Source organism: Pinus tabuliformis, chromosome 5_1, assembly GCF_031772625.1.
Source record: "Pinus tabuliformis cultivar Carrire ecotype Pingquan chromosome 5_1, CPIR1, whole genome shotgun sequence".
NCBI lineage: Eukaryota > Viridiplantae > Streptophyta > Pinopsida > Pinales > Pinaceae > Pinus > Pinus tabuliformis.
In genome coordinates, this window is record NC_142305.1 from 317440544 (window position 1) to 317459440 (window position 18897).

At 36.3% G+C, this 18897-nt stretch overlaps 1 protein-coding gene across 1 annotated transcript; it reads right to left on the reverse strand.

Annotated features, from left to right (window-relative positions):
* Positions 1-2916: 2916 nt before the first annotated feature.
* Positions 2917-7406, reverse strand: LOC149164638 (uncharacterized). Its single transcript, XM_089429562.1, has 3 exons — positions 5896-7406; positions 4095-5278; positions 2917-3854 (listed from the first exon to the last, which is right to left on the reverse strand). Exons 1-3 carry the CDS (start codon positions 7404-7406, stop codon positions 2917-2919), a joined length of 3633 nt encoding a protein of 1210 aa, XP_089285688.1.
* Positions 7407-18897: the final 11491 nt, after the last annotated feature.

Here is an 18897-nt window from a genome sequence, read left to right on the forward strand (position 1 = left end):
TTTATTTATATATTTATTTAATTGATTAGAAATTTATTATATAATCTGTTAGGTAGATAGATATGTCTATTTCATAATCTATTCTACAAAATTTTAATTTAATTATCAATAAATTTTTTTTGTTAAGTATGATTAATCTATTATTTACAAAAAAGAGTACTGTTACATCGTTTGAGCAAAGAAAGCCATCATGCCTGAGAGATAGGCCGTTTGAGCTATCCCGCGCAGGGGAATCAGAGAGATACAAACAACTAGTGAACACAACAGAAACTAGACAATAGACCCGACACAAGAACATAGATAGAATTTGACAAACAGAGCCAAAAAGAACCTTTTCCACAGGGCCGCAAAAACTGATGGACAGCTGAAACACAAGTTTACTCGTCGGGTGGCTCCTCCACAATCCTGCACCATCCCTCTTCATGTTCCTGCCTGTCCGGATGAGCATGAGCAACTGGAACTATATTGACAGCGCTGGCTAGCTGAGATGTCCCGTGTTGCATATCAGTAGAAGGCCTCGGAGAGTTGGTATTTTGATCATCCTCAGTGTGAGGCAAAGGGGCACTGGGCTTGCCCTCTTCTTGGGCTTCTTCTAAGAAGAGAACAGAGACATGAGCCATAATTCGAGGGCGATTGAGAGAACAATTGAACGTGAATATAGCATAGCCAAAGGACGACGTTTTGGAGGAGTCTAGAGAGCTTGGGTCCAGGTATTGACTTGGTCTCAGAATGCTCTCTGTTCCCAGAGGAGGAGGAGCCTGCCCCATGGAGCCAGACCCAGCAGAAGGGCGAGAAGGATTGCCCCGGCTGGAGCCTTTGCAGTTGAGCATGCGCTGGCGGGGTCTCGGCATAGCGGACAGAAAATCTCGAACAGCAAAGTTGAAATCTCCTTCTGCAAGAAGAAAGCCACGAACAGCGGCGAGAGCACTACCAGCAGCCGAGGGAGAGTTAAACACAGCAGAGGGATTTCTACGGGTGTAATCAGCAGAGGGAGAAACATTAACACAAACTACAGTATGGATATCACAAACACCAACGAGACTTCCACTAACAGCCGTGTGAATTTCCGGAATACCAGTGGATATTCCACGACCAGCAATGAGAATTCCGCGAACACCACAGGGGAAATTACGCACCGTGAGCCCTATGGAAAGTGGCTGTGCTTCCACCACCTCAAGCGCAATCCGAAGACAGCAACCGGAGCATGACCCCCCCCAAACCCAATCTGTATCAGAACCCTGAACCATCCCAAGCATAATGAAACACAGTAGCAGGTTGCTGAAGCTGAAGCTGTTAAATAAACGAGTGCCACCCCCTCGGTCCTCACTCGCCGTTACTATGGAAATCAAGATCGTTGCAGGCAGAGATCCTCCAGTGCAGGCGAAACTGGACAACGATTTAATGCCGAGACCAAACAAAATAGCTACCATAATGTTAACCATCTGCGGGTTCATAACCTCCCACATGGTATTCTGTCCGGCGAGCATGCTGGACAGGTGCCTTCCATGCTGCGCCCTCCTCCGTCCCATCACAGTTAGTGCATTACAGATCACCCGCATCTGGGGGTGTAGCTTCTTCTTGAACCAGCTGATTGCATTCCTGTATTTTATCATTGTTCGAAATTATGTTTATTGGTCCTGTGAGTAAGGCGAGATTGCTTTCTACCCCCACATTGGCTAGGATGTCGGCGACTTTGTTGCCATCCCTCTTAACGTGACTGAAGATTATTGCTCTGTTGTTAAGAAGCTCGAGTTCTATTGCTTCTAATCTGGCCTCCAGTCTCCAACTCGTAGCAATCTTGCTAGCATGAGAACCATTGAGGAGTTGTTTGACCATATTGATAAGGAGCAGAGAGTCTCCCTCTACCTCCAGAGGATGGTAATTGTGTGTTCTTGCTAAGAGGAGACCTTGCCATAAGCCTTCCATTTCCGCCGAGTTGTTGGTGTCCCAACCAATATTTCCAAAGTAAATCAGTTGAGGCTTTCCTGCATGATTCTTGAATATTCCACCATAGCCTGCTTTTCCAGGGTTGCCCTTTGAGGCTCCGTCAAAGTTGAGCTTAAAAGTGTGCTCTGGAGGAGCTATCCATGAATCTCTTTTTGAATTGATGGTTCTTGAGGGGGCATTGTTGAGAGTTACATTAGGGAGTTGTATATTCCAGTTTTCCCAAATGGCTCTCTCACTGTCGATTGAGGGAAGGTCCTCCTTAGTCCAGGTATGTATCAGCAGAGTTTCTTTGAGGTTTGTGCAGAATCTGCTCCATATGTTTTTTAAAGGAGAACTTTGATCTTTGAATATACGTTTGTTCCTTTCTTTCCAAATTCCCCAAACTAGCAGACCTGGAATTATTTTCCATATATGGTTAAGAATTTCACTCTTGAATGGTTTCTTTTGCCATTGACGCAGAGTATTTATGATGTCCTCTGCCACTCTACATCTTCTCTGACATCTGAAGCTTACCTTCTCCCATAACTGATTGGCCATAGCGCAAGAGTCAAACAAGTGCTGAAGGGTTTCCTACTGGGCTTTACAGTTGACACACATTGAGGGACCATGGAAATTTCTTTTCCTTAGCCTATCCCATGTTAGAATTTTCTGATGTCCAACCAGCCAAAGAAAGAGAGATAGTTTAGGCCAGATACCTGAATCCCAAATTTTTCCCCAGAGGAGATCGAGGGGAGACGGGTTGGAGTTGATTAATTTGTAAGCTTCGGAAGTTGTAAAGGTTCCTTTTGGCCTATATCCCCATCTTAGGATGTCTTTGCCTTCTGAATGTCGTATGCGTCGATTTTGGAGCTCCCGTTCCAAACTCTCCCTGAAAGGGCGATCTGCATTCCTTATTAACCTGTCACTTTGAATCCATTGCCAGTATCCTTGCGCATTCTCCTGGGTCCAGTGTTGTCTAATTGTTTGCTGCTATTGCTCCTCCCCAATGTATGATGGAAGAGGGTGGACAGTGCTACTGAGCTTTGGCATTTGGTTCCAGGCATCAGTCAAGAATCGTGTTGTTTCACCATTTCTTACTTCCCAAAAGCTGTGGTGTTGTATCAACATGTAACGTTGCTTGGTCGCATTCCATATGAGGGAGCCTTTTGCATTGGGAATAAGTCTTATAAGCTCCTTTTGTGGTCTGTAATTTGCGTATTTGGCTGTCCAGATGGTGGCCCAAGGTTTGTCAGTGTTGGAGAGCCACTGCCACCAGAGTTTGGCACACATTATCGCATTGCTTTGATCGGGATCTCGCAATCCAATGCCTCCCTTTTCTTTAGGCATACATACAGTTGTCCAATTTACCAGGGCCCATTTGCGATTGGTAGCTGTGCTCCCCCATAAGAAGTTACATTGAAGATCCTTTATTCTTTTTATAACCCATTTGGGCGCTGCTAGAATTGAAAACAGGTAGAGCGGCATAGCTCGAAGCACAGCCTTTATGAGCACCACCCGACTAGCAATGTTAAGAGTTCGATGCATCCAAAGATTGAGACGAGAATCCGGCTTCTCAATTAAGTTGCGCCAGGTGGAATGATTGATGGCTGAGTCAATGAGGGGGGCTCCAAGATATTTAGAAGGGAGAGAGTCAATGGGGAAACCCAAAATGCGGGCTATTGCACGCTGCACCACAGGGGAGGTATGAAAGAAAAAGATTTGAGATTTGGCATTGTTAACGCTGGTGCCTGAGGCTTCAGAGAAGTCGTTGAGAAGAGATTTGAAGAGGGAGGCTTCCTGAACCGAAGGGTAGCCAAACAACATGTTATCATCAACAAACTGCTGATGGGTTATGGCTGGGGTACCATGGATGGAGATCCCTTTGAGCTGATGGGAGGCGAGAGCAGATTTGATATGCCGTCCTAATCCTTCAGCCATTAAAACAAAAAGGAAGGGGGAAAGAGGATCGCCCTGCCGAATTCCTCTGGAAGGACTGAAGGGTTTAGAGGGAATGCCATTCACAAGTATGGAGAAGAAGGAGGAGGATATAAGACTCATAATCCACCGCACCCACATGGGTGAGAATCCATAAGCATTTAACATTTTTTTCATATAAGTCCAACTTAGTTTATCAAATGCTTTTGAGAGATCAAGCTTCAGTATCATACCTGCCTGTTTGTGATGCTTGAGGGAGTGAATAACTTCATGCGTGAGGATAATTCCATCGAGGATTTGCCGCCCTTCTACATAGCCAGATTGTTTCAGTGATATTAGCAAAGGCAGAAGAGGCTTTCGCCTGTTTGCTATTACTTTAGAGATAACTTTGTAGATGACGTTGCATAAAGATATAGGGCGGAATTTATTCGGTGTGTTAGAAATATCTTCCTTTGGGATGAGCGCAATGAAGGTTGCATTGAGGGCAGGTAAGAGCCAGTGAAGAGCTCTAGATTCCTCCACAACTTGCCAAACCTCCTCTTTTATCATCTCCCAGAACTTGTGATAGAAGGTGGTCGAGAAACCATCTGGTCCCGGGGCTTTGCCCTCTTTGAGCTGGTGCATGGCTATATCCACTTCCTGAGGGAGAATAGGGCGGAGGAGGAGCTCATTATGTTCTTCAGTGATAATTTTTGGAATTTTTTGGATGATTTTTTCGATGGCTGGATTTCTGTTTGCCTTAGGCTCGCTGTGCACCTGTTTGAAATGTTGAAGAAATTCCTCCTCAATTTCTTCATGCTTTTCCACTCTTGTCCCTTCCTGATTCTGTATGAAGGAGATGTTGTTGTGCATTCGTCTTTGGACAGTAGTTCTATGGAAGAATTTGGTATTCCTTTCCCCCTCTTTTAACCATCTTATCCTGGACTTTTGCCTCCATAGGATTTCCTCTTGCTTTCTCCTCTCCTCCAATTGAGTATTTATGCGTTGCTCCTGTTCTAAGGTCCAATTGGTGTGTCCCTTGGTGATGATTTGTTGCTGAAGATCTGCCATTTCCTTGTTTAGAGTTTGTTGCCCCTTGAAGATATTTCCAAATGTCTCTTGATTCCATTTCTTAATTTGGGTTTTTAGATATTTGAGTTTCTGTTGAAACTGAAACATTTTAGATCCTTCCGGTGGGCAGAAGGTACTCCACATTGTTTTGACGAAGTCCTTGAAAGCAGGATGTGTAAGCCAACACTCTTCGAAGCGAAAGGGTCGCTTGATTGTGTTGCCGGGCCTTTGCCATTGGAGAGAGATGGGCCAATGATCAGATCCTGAGTAAGGGAGAATGGCGGTTGCTATATCCCCTCCTAGATGTACCGAATTATCTGTGATGAGGAATCTGTCTAACTTGGAGGCAATTTGACACTTCCCGACTCTGCGGTTGCACCAAGTATGTATGCCGTTGCAGAATTGCAAGTCGATGAGAGAGTTGTTTTGTATGAAGTCTCTGAAGTGGACATTTTCCTGATCCAGCCTAATTCGCCCTCCTTGGTTTTCCTCCAGCTTGGTGATCATATTGAAATCCCCTCCAATGATCCATAGAGGATGCATTATGCTTAAGCTTAGAGCTTATATTGTATTGAGTAAGGCTATTTTGTTTCCAGCTTCCTGAGGGAAGTAGACATTAGTAAGGTGGCCATGAATATTAGTACCTGTGATGTGGAAGGTAGCTTGTATGATATTGTGGGAGGCATGAAAATCATGGAGAAAGATCATTTGCGGGTTCCACAGTATAGCTAGTCCCCTTGATGCTCCTTCTGCGTCCACTACTACCGATTGGCATCCTGGCCAAGCTCTGGAGAGGATGCTTCCTAGCGTACTGCTATTTCATTTAGTTTCTTGAAGAAAACACATTTGCGGTTTCTCCAACTTTATCATGTTTTTTAGAGTTCGAAGTTTCCCTAGACTGTTGAGCCCCCTTAAATTCCATGAGGTGAGCTTCATGATTCACTATTGATGAAGGGTTTGTAGTACTTCGTCAATTTTGCATACCTGCCTGAGTCCACCAGGATTTTTCCTACTTCAATTGTTCGTTGGAGCTCCGTTCTTCTCCCTCTCTTTTTGAAGTCTCTTGGGGGGAGGCTACCATCCCAGGAACTGCTTGGTTGGATGCCTAGTTGCTTCTGCTGATATACCTTCGAGAGAACTATTTCCAGCTTGTTGAGTTGCATCTCTGGGATTTGATTGTAGTTTTTCTTTTTGCATGCTTGCTCGAGCTCAAGTAAGTCCAGTCCTTCCATGTCGAAATTTTCAGGATCTTCATCCATAATCTGCGGTTGACTTCTTTCACTAGTGGTTTCTTCAAAGGTGATGAGATGGTTCAAAGATCCATCTACTTCCATTTCGTTCGATTTTCCTGTACTATCATTTTGCATATCCATGGGGGTAGTCTTTTTATCCTTTGAGTTGATAGAAACAGGGGTGGAGCTGGAAGGATTGTTAATGTCAGGTGTGGATAACGGTAACGTACTTGGCTTTGAGCTTAAGGGTTGATCTTCTGAGGTTTGAGCCAGAATCTTAAAACTGTTACTCGTGGAAGGAAGAGATGCAGAGTCTTGATGGGGTTTCCTCCCAGGAGCAGGTTTTTTGTGAGCTCGTTTTCGGTTATGAACTTTGGTAAAGCCTTCTTGGGCTGACATATCAGAGGGGTCAGAGGGGTCAGAAACAGGGGCTTTGATATTTAGCGGGCAATCCCTAAAGAGATGCCCATGAGCATGACACTTGCGACATCGAAACGGAACATGTTCATAGTCTAGAGGTTGGATCCATTCATAGTCGTCATGAGAGAGACTTACCGAATCAGGTAGCGCTTTGTCCAGTCGCATGAAGACACAGATGCGGGCGTATGAAGTGTATCTTCGTAGCTTTGTTTCTTCCGCTGCTTTTATGTATTCCCCCAGTCCATTTCCAATATCCTTAAGTATTCCTTCATCCCAATATTCCTCTGGAAGAGAGTACATTCTGATCCAAACAGGAGCCCAGGTGAGGTCTTCCTTGTCCGGGTTGAATCTTGCTATCCATTCTCTCAAGTACAAGCCTGCTGAGTTAAAGAAGTATGGGCCTTGATCTAAGATTCTGAACTTGTCTTCTAAGCAAAAAAAGATAACAGTAAAAAAACCCTTCGGTCCTGGCTGCAGAGTGATGTCGCCCTTGGGTTTCCACTTTGCCGAGATCCAGCCATGCAATGCTTTTTCTGTTGGCCACATTCCTATGAACTTTCCTATGAGTGCATGGTCTGTCATGTACTGTATTCTCTCATTGATCTTCTGACTGGGCAGTTCTATCTTGGGTCTTTCCTCTGCTATTGGCTTGCAGGTTTTTGAAGTGACTTTGGTCTGTTCCTCTGGCTTGTCTTTCCCTTCTGGTACTGCAGCGTTCTTGTCAGTCGGTATTGCTGTATCTTTCAACTTGGTCTGCTGCGGTGACGTCTTGGTGTTCTTGTCTGTGTGGATCGACCCAAAGATTAGGGATCCCGTGTGCTCTGGCGGCGCCGTGTTTGACATAGGGGAGGGCTTTGAGGCCCCCCCTGGGGAGGGTCCATGTGCGTCGAATGAATTCCTAAGGCTCTTTGTCAGGCGCTGGAGGTCAGACCCTCGCAGGCTGCAGAGCCGTTCCTGAATGCTATGGCGTAAGATGACTGTCGGAACCCTAGTTGCAGAGCCGACAACTCTCACCCAGCCTCATGGATTATGGTCAATTATCACTAATTATTAAATAGATGGTAGAGATTCAATATTCATAATAGTATTCACATATTTACAAGTTAATATTTATCTTCAAGTTAGTTATGCTCTTTTAATTATTTATCTCAAATTAATTAATTAAATAAAATGTGTTATCAACATGTGTCATATTGGGCATATGGTATTTATAAGCCATGGTATTGACCCATAGTCATAATCATAATAAAAATAATAATAAGCTATAATTTAGTTAATAATAATAATAATAATGTAGTTATTAACAATAATAATATTTTAAAATAAAGTATAATTTAGTTGTTGTATTTTTATTTTTCTAATTTAGGCAATGTGAGATGTGTCATGGGATAAATGTTTTGATGCTTATCATGGATTGATGTCTATGAGTATTTAGCAACCATTTAATTGCACTCTCCAACCCAATATAGTAGGGACATTGTAATGTGTTGTTAAACATTTTGACTTGGTCAATTTTCATAAAACTAGAATAAAATTAAACTAAAATTAAAATAAATATAATGTAATATAATAGATAACTATAATTATAATTCTGAGTAATAATTAAATCACCTTAAATTTATTTTAACTCTAGATTTATTTAAGAATCCAAGAGATAATAAGTGTTCAAGGGATAAATCTCTTGAGGTGTAAACTTCTTTTATAGTGAAAAGAGATTTCATCCTCCTCAACTCTTAATAAATATAAAATTAAAATAGATCTAAAATTAAGATAGATCTAAATTAGTCTATATTGCTACCCTAATTATAACTCTATATAACGATAAAATAAAATATCTAACTATTTTTTCATCCTAATTATTCTTGCAAAAACTACCTATTTAATAGAATATCTAACTATTCTTCCATCCTAATTATTCTCGCAAAAACCACCTTATTCAATTATTCTCACAAATACCTTGTTTTATAGTTATTTTCCATTTCACAATTCATGATTACAAATACCTTGTTTTATAGTTATTTTCCCATTTAACCATTCATGATTTCATTCAAAGAACAGCCGACGACTTAGCAAAAAAGCTTAAAATACAATGATATCGCTTCAAGACAAGCTAATAACCTAACAAATGCCGTGCCAGCCCCCAACATGACATTGACCATAAAAGTTAATAACCTAACAAATGCCATGCCAACCTCAACCGTAATACCTTGAATCCCTTGAGTCCGAAGAGAACCCAACCTACCAAAAATAAGATCAAACACGTATCCTTTTTAATATTGGAAACCGAATCTGGAGTTGTCATCAGTGACATACAATCTCAATTTATCTCACCAACCGTAATACCTGGAATTACTTTAGGTTCGTGGGGAACTCAACCTAACAAAAAGATCAAACCCGTATCCTTTTTAATATTGGAAACCGTATCTGACGCTGTCATCAGTGACACAATCTCAATTTATGTCAAGCTACGATCTACCTCATCAGTCGCTCAATTTTAACATTTGTTGAACGGAAATGGTGCTCTGTGTTTACCCATATTTAATCCTAAAGCTGTCAAAACTGCACTGCTGAATTGTTCAAATCTTCCTCACTCCACCTGAAGGTCTGCTGTCTGAATTGACTTTTAGTTGGCAAATATAAATCTGACAGTTGTTTTGGACTGTCCTCGGAATTCATTCCGTCCCTCTTAAGTAATACCTAAATGCTCAACGTCAGCGAGAGAAAAAGGCGGATGAAACTTTCTTTATTCAACTCCAAGACTCTGGCCTAATTTTATTTATTGTACTGAGTCAGAATGAAAACACGCCATACAGGGAAAGAAAATCAACGTCACCTCAAATTTTCTAAACCCAATTCATGCATGATCCACGCTCTCCCCTTATTTAGATAAACAATAGCTTTACGTTTTGGATGCTTTTGCAGAGTGCCTACACTACGAATGGATTCTTCCAACTACCAATTTGTTTTCTCACGAGCGTTACTTTCCATTTAGACATATGACCAATAATGGGCAAGTAACTAGTACCGATCTGTGTCTGTAATCTGTCTGTCTTTGCAGCACAGAATTGACATGGAATCCATACCCTGGAAAAGATGCTTTCATACGGCTATAATTCTGACTGATCATACGTACATCAATTCACAGGGTCCATCCATCCCGATATAAATAATTTCTGCTGTCAGGCATCGATAACTGTCCAAGGGCTGAGTCATAACCATCTCGTCCTCCAATGGATCCCCGTATCTGCCATATCGCAGCAGAAAAAGACGTCTGAAACTGATAATTTTATTGATTTTTTTTTTGTAAGTATTAAGACGAATGGTTCAGTGAGTTCGTTTCATAATAGTTTTGGCCTGAATTAATTTCATCAGTTACCACTATAATTTTAAGGTCTCTAAGATTTACTATTGCAACACATAAATTGATTCCAACCGCTACCACTATAACCTTTAGAAGTTTATCATTTGCCACTTCCATAAACAGTGGTGAATTATAGTATTTGAATCTCTAACTTCCTCACACATGACAGTTCCCATCACCAATTAAACTACCCAAAAAATCATTTATCAATAATAAATTACTCAAAAAGAAAATATACATCAAGGCGAACCACAATTCATGGCTGAAAAGACCTGAGTGAAAAATCTAGTTGCCCTAATTCATTCCCTGTCATATCCCAAAATCCATACTAGGTATTAGGTGGCACTCAAGCTCCTATTTTAGATGGTATTTAGGGATGAAGCTCCTATGTTAGATGGTATTTAGGGATGATTTTGTTGTTGTTACAATTTTGTCAAAAAATAATAGGTTAAGTTTTATTTGGTTTACTTCTCTATCGCTTTCTATTCTTTATTCTTCACAGGCATGTTAGCTTGCGTGGCAAAAATTTTAAAGTGTTAAAAATATCATAGTGTAATTTTTTGAGAGAATATCTTAATCATTACAATTTTCAATAATCTAAATATGTAAGCATTTACTCATTTTCATTAGTGTTTGAATTAACCCACTTGATAATCCATCAATTCTATAGAAGAGTTTTTGACTTTTGGTTCACCTACCAAAGTTACACAATTTCAATGCCCAGTTATCAAAACTTTTTATCTTGATGTTTCGTGAAACCCATCAACAATGAAAGAATTTTGATATGATATTTTCCGGTCAATCACATTCTATTGAGTTTCCGAAAACACAATCTGATGGATCTAGAAGTATCATATCAAAATTGACCATATCACACAAGTAGCTTGTGGAGTTGTTTTGGTTCTCATTAAGTCATAAATCAGAATTACAACTTTGGTTGGTTTACTTCCCGTTCACTAATTTCTATTCTTCAAAGACATGTTAGCTTATGCGAAATTTTTTTAACATGTTGAAGATCATTAGGCTTAATTCTTCTAAAAAAAATATACTAATCATTAGAATTTTCAATAATCTAAATAGGTAGGTATTTAAGAGTTTTCACGAGTGTTTAAATTAACCCACTTGATAATTCATCAATCCTCTGGAAGTTTTTTTTAATTTTAATTTACCTGTCAAAATTACACAATTTCAATGATTAATTATCAAAACTTTTTATTTTGATGTTGGTGAGACCCATCAACAATGAAACAATTCTAATAATGAAAAAAATAGCTTGTAAAGTTATTTTAGTTTTCATTAAATCATAAACTATTGATATATTTTGTAAGACTTAACTCTCATAAATCCAAAAATGAAGAACTTCAACCAATTAAATTACCCATCAAACTTACTATTCTCTTAATAGTATCCTAAAGACAAAAAAATATTTAATACTAAACCTTTAGTCAAAATTAATGCCAACTTATTATGAATTCACCATAGTTGAAAACAAATAAGTTAGAATTACCATATTATTAAGCTTTTCATTTTTATCTTGGTGTGGACAAGTCAATGGTGAGGTGGCATACTCTTACTCCCAACTTATTATGAATTCACCATAGTTAAAATAAATAAAGATAAATAAATTGAGTTACGATATCAAGCTTTCCAGTTTTATCTTGGTGGGTACAAGTCAATGGCGACGTGGTATCTTCTGATTAGATGTAGGGCATCCGTTGAGTATGTAAGGCATATGCCCTACCAGCTTTAATGAAATCTTTTATCCTGGGAAACTGTGCTTTGATCTCAGGCCTGGATTCTGAATCGTCTTCCATATATCTATATATTTTCCCAAAGCACTGATTCACCACGTAAAAGTACGTGAATTATTTTTGGCCCGATCTGACCTCTGAATCGTCGAACAACAATTTCAGGCCTCCAGAGGTTTTACATTATATTATTTTGTTTCAATGGCTTTTTAAGATTCTTCGCTGTCCTGGAGGCAATTAAAGCCCATGATACCAACTGCACATGCTGTGTCTATCATTCCAATTCTTGAATATCACAAATCAGTGCCTGCCACTGTTCTGGCTGGCCGATGGTTATTCTCAAAATACACAGACCAAAGTAAAATAAAATTGTATTTTCCAGAGTTCGATGTCAATTTTTTATTCTGTATGAGTTGACCTTTTATAACACTTGGCAAGTTTCCATGCTCTGTTATTGCACCGAAGCAGTCGACATTACTATGTCACTTCAACTTCTCATTCATTACTGATTGTATGTGTACAGGGATCCGATTTAGATTTTGCTAGGCAGCACATGTCTCTCATTCTTTCATTGATTATACTCTTAAATGACATCCATCAATTTTTTTTGTTTTTTGATTCCGCATGCAAATTTATTAAAACCTAATCCACTTTCCCTTCGCCACTTGTCGTCACATAGTTCTTCGTCCTGCTGCGACAGATATAATGTTCTGAAGGACAACCCACGCCATAATTTTCCCTTGGGTCGAGACATCGTTAAGAAATTTGTATACCTGTCCTTCGTCTCCATCAAGGTTTGTGTTGAAATCGTACATCCCGTCAACTTTCAAGATAAAACAGTACAAATAAAAGTCTGCAGAAGGTCACAGTCTTTTAGCTGCTATTATTGCCTTTCTTTTCTTGGTATTGAACACTTCCATGACCGAATCTATGGACTTAGAAACATGTATCAGAAAAACCACGTTTAACCTATGGTTAATTCGCATGAAATCCCAGTTTATATTTTAAATTCGATTGCTCGCCTGTTAAACTTATGACGAATTCTTTGAAAAATTCAGTTTTGAAATTTAAATGCTGAATGTAATTTAGTTCCTATATCTCCGCTGCATACGGATATTACGTCATTGCATCCTTTTCTTGTAACCTAAAAGTTGAACACCATGAGCGGCCGTATAATGGGAAAGAAAATGACCAAGAAATTACAGTGTGTGCAGCATTTTTGAACCGTGGGTTCTTTTTTGACTCAGGGCTGTTTTAGAACACGACTGAATTTCGGCAGTTGAAAGCTCAAGAATTAAGTGTGTAATCTTTCCGAGTGTAAACTGCAATTTAAGGGTTATCGGCGCACGGTACTATCTTGCAATAATAACCATTCAAATTGGCAATTTTTCCCTTGTAACCTAAAAGTTGAACACCATGTCGGGCCGTATAATTGGGGAAAAAATAACCAAGAAATTACAGTGTGAAGCATTTTTCAACCGTGGGCCTTTTTTTTTTTACTCATGGCTGTTTTAGAACACTACTGAATTTCCGCAGTTGAAATCTCTAGAATCTAAGTGCGTATCCTTTCCAAGTGTAAACTGCAATTAAAGGGTTATCGGCAAAGGGTACTCTTTTGCAATAATAACCATTCAAATTGGCAAATTTTCCAACCATGTGATGCGAAAGTTTTTATCAAACAACGGATAGTTGAATTTAAAGAAAAACCTATAAAAAATTATTCACCAAATTTTCAACTATGACGATGAAATATGAAATTACTAGAGTGTCGTGTCACTTAGGATCAAGGTAATACTTTACATTATCTCTTTCATAAATATAATTGCATAATTTAAAGCTATAATATTCTACTTTGAAAATTATATATTTCTCCTTTTCAACTAATATTTCATTAAAATTAATCAAAATATTTTAACTCTAAATTTTTATTTTATACTTTTTATATTTATTAATAATTTTTTTTATACTGATTATGAATTAAAGTAAGTCTATGCTTAAAATAAATCAAAAATATTTTAACTCAAAATTTTTATTTTATATTTTTATATTTATTAATAATTTTTTCTATACTGATTATGAATTAAAGTAAGTCTATGCTTAAAATAAATCAATACTGATTCTTCATGATATTATTTTTATTTATATAAATTTCATATATTTTTAGACAGAAAGATTTTGATTTTTTATTTTATTAAAATTATATATATATATAGATATAGATTTGACATATAAATACATACCGTAAAAAGATAAAATTTTTTATATGCTTATTAATTATATTTAATATGAAGTTCTAAAAATAGTAGCTATCAACATGAATCATTTTAATTTATATGATAAAATAGTTTATATATATATATATATATATATATATATATATATATATATTTCATATCTCTAGATGTAGAATTAGGATGGTTGGAGGAATGACTAGGATTCTAGTTTTGCACGAATCAAATATCTGTATAGTTGAGAATGAATATTTATTAGGGTAAAAAAATATATAAATTATTATTTGTGATTGCATATTTATTAATTAAATTTATTAAGTTTTTATATGTATATTAATTATATTATGTATATGCCTATATAGACTAGAGAAAACCATCCCTAGTTGATTTGGATGTCGCAAACCACATGTCATCTAAAGACACACACCTTAGCAAACTAGCCTACGAGTCATCTGAAGACACACACCTTAGCAAACTATCTCTCTCTATATATATGACATGCATATTGTGATTTTGTGATCGAAAAAAATGTTTGTAATTTATTTAAAAGTTTTAATATAATAAATTGAATTGAATCTATTTATTATTTTTATTTATTCTTATTATTTATTATTTTAATTGAGTCTATATTGTGTTTTTATTATTATTCTTTAATCTACCATTTTATTTTATAGGACATACAACATCTTCCTCATACTAGATAATAAAACATCTCTAGGTGTAATGACAAGTTACCTCACTTTCCTATTGTTATTAGAAGAAAACACACGATATTCTTATAAGTTTTACACATTAAAACCCGTTTTGCTCATGAAAATATTGCGAATAATTTTTTTAATTAACTTTACTCATTTACATTAAAAAAACCATGAATTTATTAATTTCATCTTACTTTCATCATTTTCAACACTTTTCAGAATTATTATTGTTAATTTTACTCATTTACATGAAAAAAACAATTTATTAATTTCATATTAATCTCATTATATTACCCACTCAAATGGAAACAATTTGAAAAATTATTTTTTTTAATTATTTTTTAGTTTTTTTTCATTAATTAACTCAAAAAATCATTTATTTTGAGTTAATTACCCCTAATAAAAATCACCAACCACATTTTCCATATTTTTCTAAATTTTCTCTCAAAGAAATAGAAATAATATAATACCAAAAGCAATTACATTTTCATGTCATCCAACAATTAATTTTTTTAATATTAAACTATATCAAATCTAACGACTATTTTGCTATAAATAAAAATGGTTCCATAATTTCATTATCATTATTATCTTTCTATCTATTTGAGTTCTAACATTTTGTTGAGATCTCACATCAAATCTGTTATCCATTGCCAGACGACTATTGGAGAGAGAAGCATCTTCTTCCAAATATAGGATCAATGAGAACCCTCCCAACGAGGAGCAAAGGAGCAACAAAGGAGCAACATTGAAGGTAAAGATATCCCAAGAATTGTAATAAGAAAAGGCCTTCATTTCGGTAAGATTGTATTTGGTTTCGTATTTATGATTTTTATTCATTGTTCTTTGCTTCATATTTATGGATAACACATCTAACTTATGCCATCATTAAATCTAGGGTTAATTAACATTTAATTGGAAACTCCATTAGAAATTTTAAATCTAGGTTTAATTAACTTTCAATAGGAAACTCCATTAGAAATTTTAAAACACTCAGGTTTCAAGCTGTATATCGTAAGTTGTTTCAAGTTGTATATTGTAAGTTGCATATTGTTGTTTTTTGTTTTGTTTTTGTTCTAGGGTATATGTTTCAAGACACTAACAAATGGAACATAAAAAAATATTAAATGGTAGTCAGAGTTTTTGAAGTCACCAATGCACTTTTTCTAGGGAAACTTTCATTTATCTCCTCAATTTTCATAGGTTATAACAATGTTAACAAAGTAAAAACAAGTCAGAAAACATGCATTGGTTGATTTTCCTAAATTTACATAAGTTTTCTAGTTTTTCTATTAATATTCATTTGTCGACGTGTTTCGAACCAACTGTGGTTCATCGTCAGGACAAGATGAACATCAAATCATGACAACAAGATAAATAGAGAGTCAAATTATTCCAACGACTAGATTGAAACAACTACATTTGACTAGGTCATATATTAGGTAAAGGATTATTTTTATAGTAATACAATTAATTAAATAAAAGATATTTAAGATATTATTTTAATATATAAATTGGAAGTTATGTCTGAATCAGACTAAGGGATAGGAAAAAGATCAATATCCAAACAAATAAAATATATTAATACCTCTCCTTTTGCTCCTTGCTTCCTCTCCTGGCTGCAAAAATTTTGCTCTATTTTTTAGAAATTTTATTTTCCTAGAAAACCAATGAGCCCCTGTTTGAGGTAAACTTGTCACCTTGGAAATTATGTCCTTTGTAACAAAAAATTTGAATCCTCTAACCTCTAAATGTTGCTCCTTCAGAGCCTATGTGAATTCCATAGAATTTTGTTCACAGAAACCCTACAACTTCTTAAAGTTGACTAACCACTATGCATTCCTAAATATTTTTAGGGCTTCTGGCTGGTGTAGCAATGCTTCAATGGAGTTTGTTTCATGACAGGTTGTCGCTCCTCCCATGGTTGTTTCAAAGACTGTTACTGCTTAAAATTTCTCAAAGACTATTACAAGGTCACACTTGGTAAATACAAACACTTGCTAGGGTAGAGAATATTAGTTGAATGAAAATTGGGAAAGGGTAGGGAATAATTAAGGTTACCCTTTCACTGAATTCAGGATTTTCATCATAAATGAAAACTACCAAGAATGATTTCCAGGAAGTCGCACTGATTTTTAGAAATGACAACAAAAGTAACGATGATAGTGAGTAATTAATGAATTAGGATTGATGCAATGTGTGTCAGCTAGATAGTAATTACTGAATTGGGCTATATTCACAGTGCATTGTACGATAGATAGACTACACTCCTCACCTAATTTAATTACAAAATTTGTCCTTGGAATGTGTAATAGAAAAGGTCATATCATCCCTTAAATCCAAATCCTACAAGTAAATGAAAATAAAATCTACCTTCCTTGGCTTACGATTATGATGACGTAGGGTTGTACAAAGAAATTGATTGGATCAATGTTGTACAAAATTTCATGCGTGGCTAAACAAGAAGCTAAAGTGGACACTAAAGACAATGCCATAATGAGGAGAAAAATAGGACATTACACAAGAAGCTAAAAATGAATCTAAAGTGAACGTCAAAAATAATTCCATAACGAGAAGCAAAATAGGATGTTAACCATGAAGCTATACATGAAGCTACATAATCATCTAGGCAAGAGGTTAAACTAGACATTTAGGTTAGCGCTATTTAGTGCAAACTGGCTATGATTGGTGAAAAAAATGCTAAAATGAAAGCCATCCTGATAAATAACGCTGTTTTTTTCAAAAATGTGGGCAACAATATACTAAAATAGTCACTGGAAGCAAAAAAGGGACATTTTTCATCGTGTTTTTACTTATTAGGAGTGTGAACAAGGTTTGAGAGTGTAACAGCCAGAGTGTTGAATTAAGGGTGTGATTACAACGATTGAGTTTGACATTTCTTAGCACTAGTCATCATTTTCCCTTCCATATATTTTGTGTAATAGCCTTGCAATAACGAAACCTACCCAGGTAGAAACTTAATGTAAAGAGTTGGAGTTATTTCTCTGAATTAAAACGACATTTATTCTACCCAAGAGCAAGCTAAAGAAAACCCTATACACAACTTTGACATAATGCAAGTTCAAGCAAAACTTGGAATGTTGTATGAAATTTGAAGTAGAATTATCTAAGGATCAAAGTAAATATATAATAATTCAAAAGTGTGTCAAATAATTAAATAACCAGTCTACAATTTGAATCAATTACATTTTCTAATAAATGAAGCATTGGCATGCATTTTAGTGACGGAAGACAATTTTGGCCTACTTAACAAAATGCAGGCCAAGCCTTCATTACAAGGCCAAATTGAATGATTCATATCAGAGAGTACATTTTTACTAATAATCATCAATAATTTTTCACATAGAAATTCCGATTGTGCAAGAATATGCCAAATTTGATCGATTTTGTAGGGTTAAGATCAAGGTTTGTGTGCCTCAAATAAATGCACACTGGGACCTATACTTGATTGATTGTGTGATAATGATAATTCCAACCTAAATATAAAACCATTTTATGCAACATATCATAATCATTTTCATAAATCAAATCTTATAAACTAAAATCCAAGTCTGAGGGAATAATAATTGATCATATCTGCCAATGTTCACAGTGTAATCAAATATGCACTCTCAGGCCAAACAAATTACACTCTTGGTAATGAAATTTGAAATGGGACATGATTGGATAATTCATAACCTTACGATATAACCTTGCATCATGCTTGACAAATATCCTACACAACTATGTTTCCCTCTTATACGAAACTTTCACAGAAGTCGAAGCAAAACTTAGAATGTTGTAAAAAATTTGAGGTATAATTATTTAAGCTCAAAGTAAATATATAACAATGCAAAAGTGTGTAAAATCATTAAATAAATAATATACAATCTTAATCAATTAGAGTGGCCAATAAATGAAGCATGAGTGTGCATTTTAGTGAAGCATGGCAATTTTGGCCTACTTCACACAAATGCATGCCCAACCTTCATTTCAAGGCCAAATTGAATGATTCAACTGAGAGAATATTTCTTTACTCATAGCTAACATTCATATAATTAAATATTTTTAATTTTTCACATATATATTTATGTTGTTCAAGAATACTCCAAATTGCATGGATTTCATAGGGCAAAAAGCAAGGTTTTTGTGCCTCAAATAAATGCATACGAAGAATGTTTTGGAACAAGGGGATGGATTAAGAAAAATAAAATTTGAATTCTAAGAGTTAAAATTTGTAGTTTCTTGTTCAAAACCTTCTAATTAAGAAATGTTGGATGACCTTTTTTTAGTAGT

Coding starts and splice junctions, on each gene's coding strand:
- LOC149164638 (XM_089429562.1), bottom strand. CDS start 7,406: ATGTCAAACACGGCGCCGCCAGAGCACACGGGATCCCTAATCTTTGGG. Junction 5,279..5,895: donor ATCCTGGTGGACTCAGGCAG/GTATGCAAAATT, acceptor GTGCAACCGCAG/AGTCGGGAAGTGTCAAATTG. Junction 3,855..4,094: donor CAAGCATCACAAACAGGCAG/GTATGATACTGA, acceptor TAATGGCTGAAG/GATTAGGACGGCATATCAAA.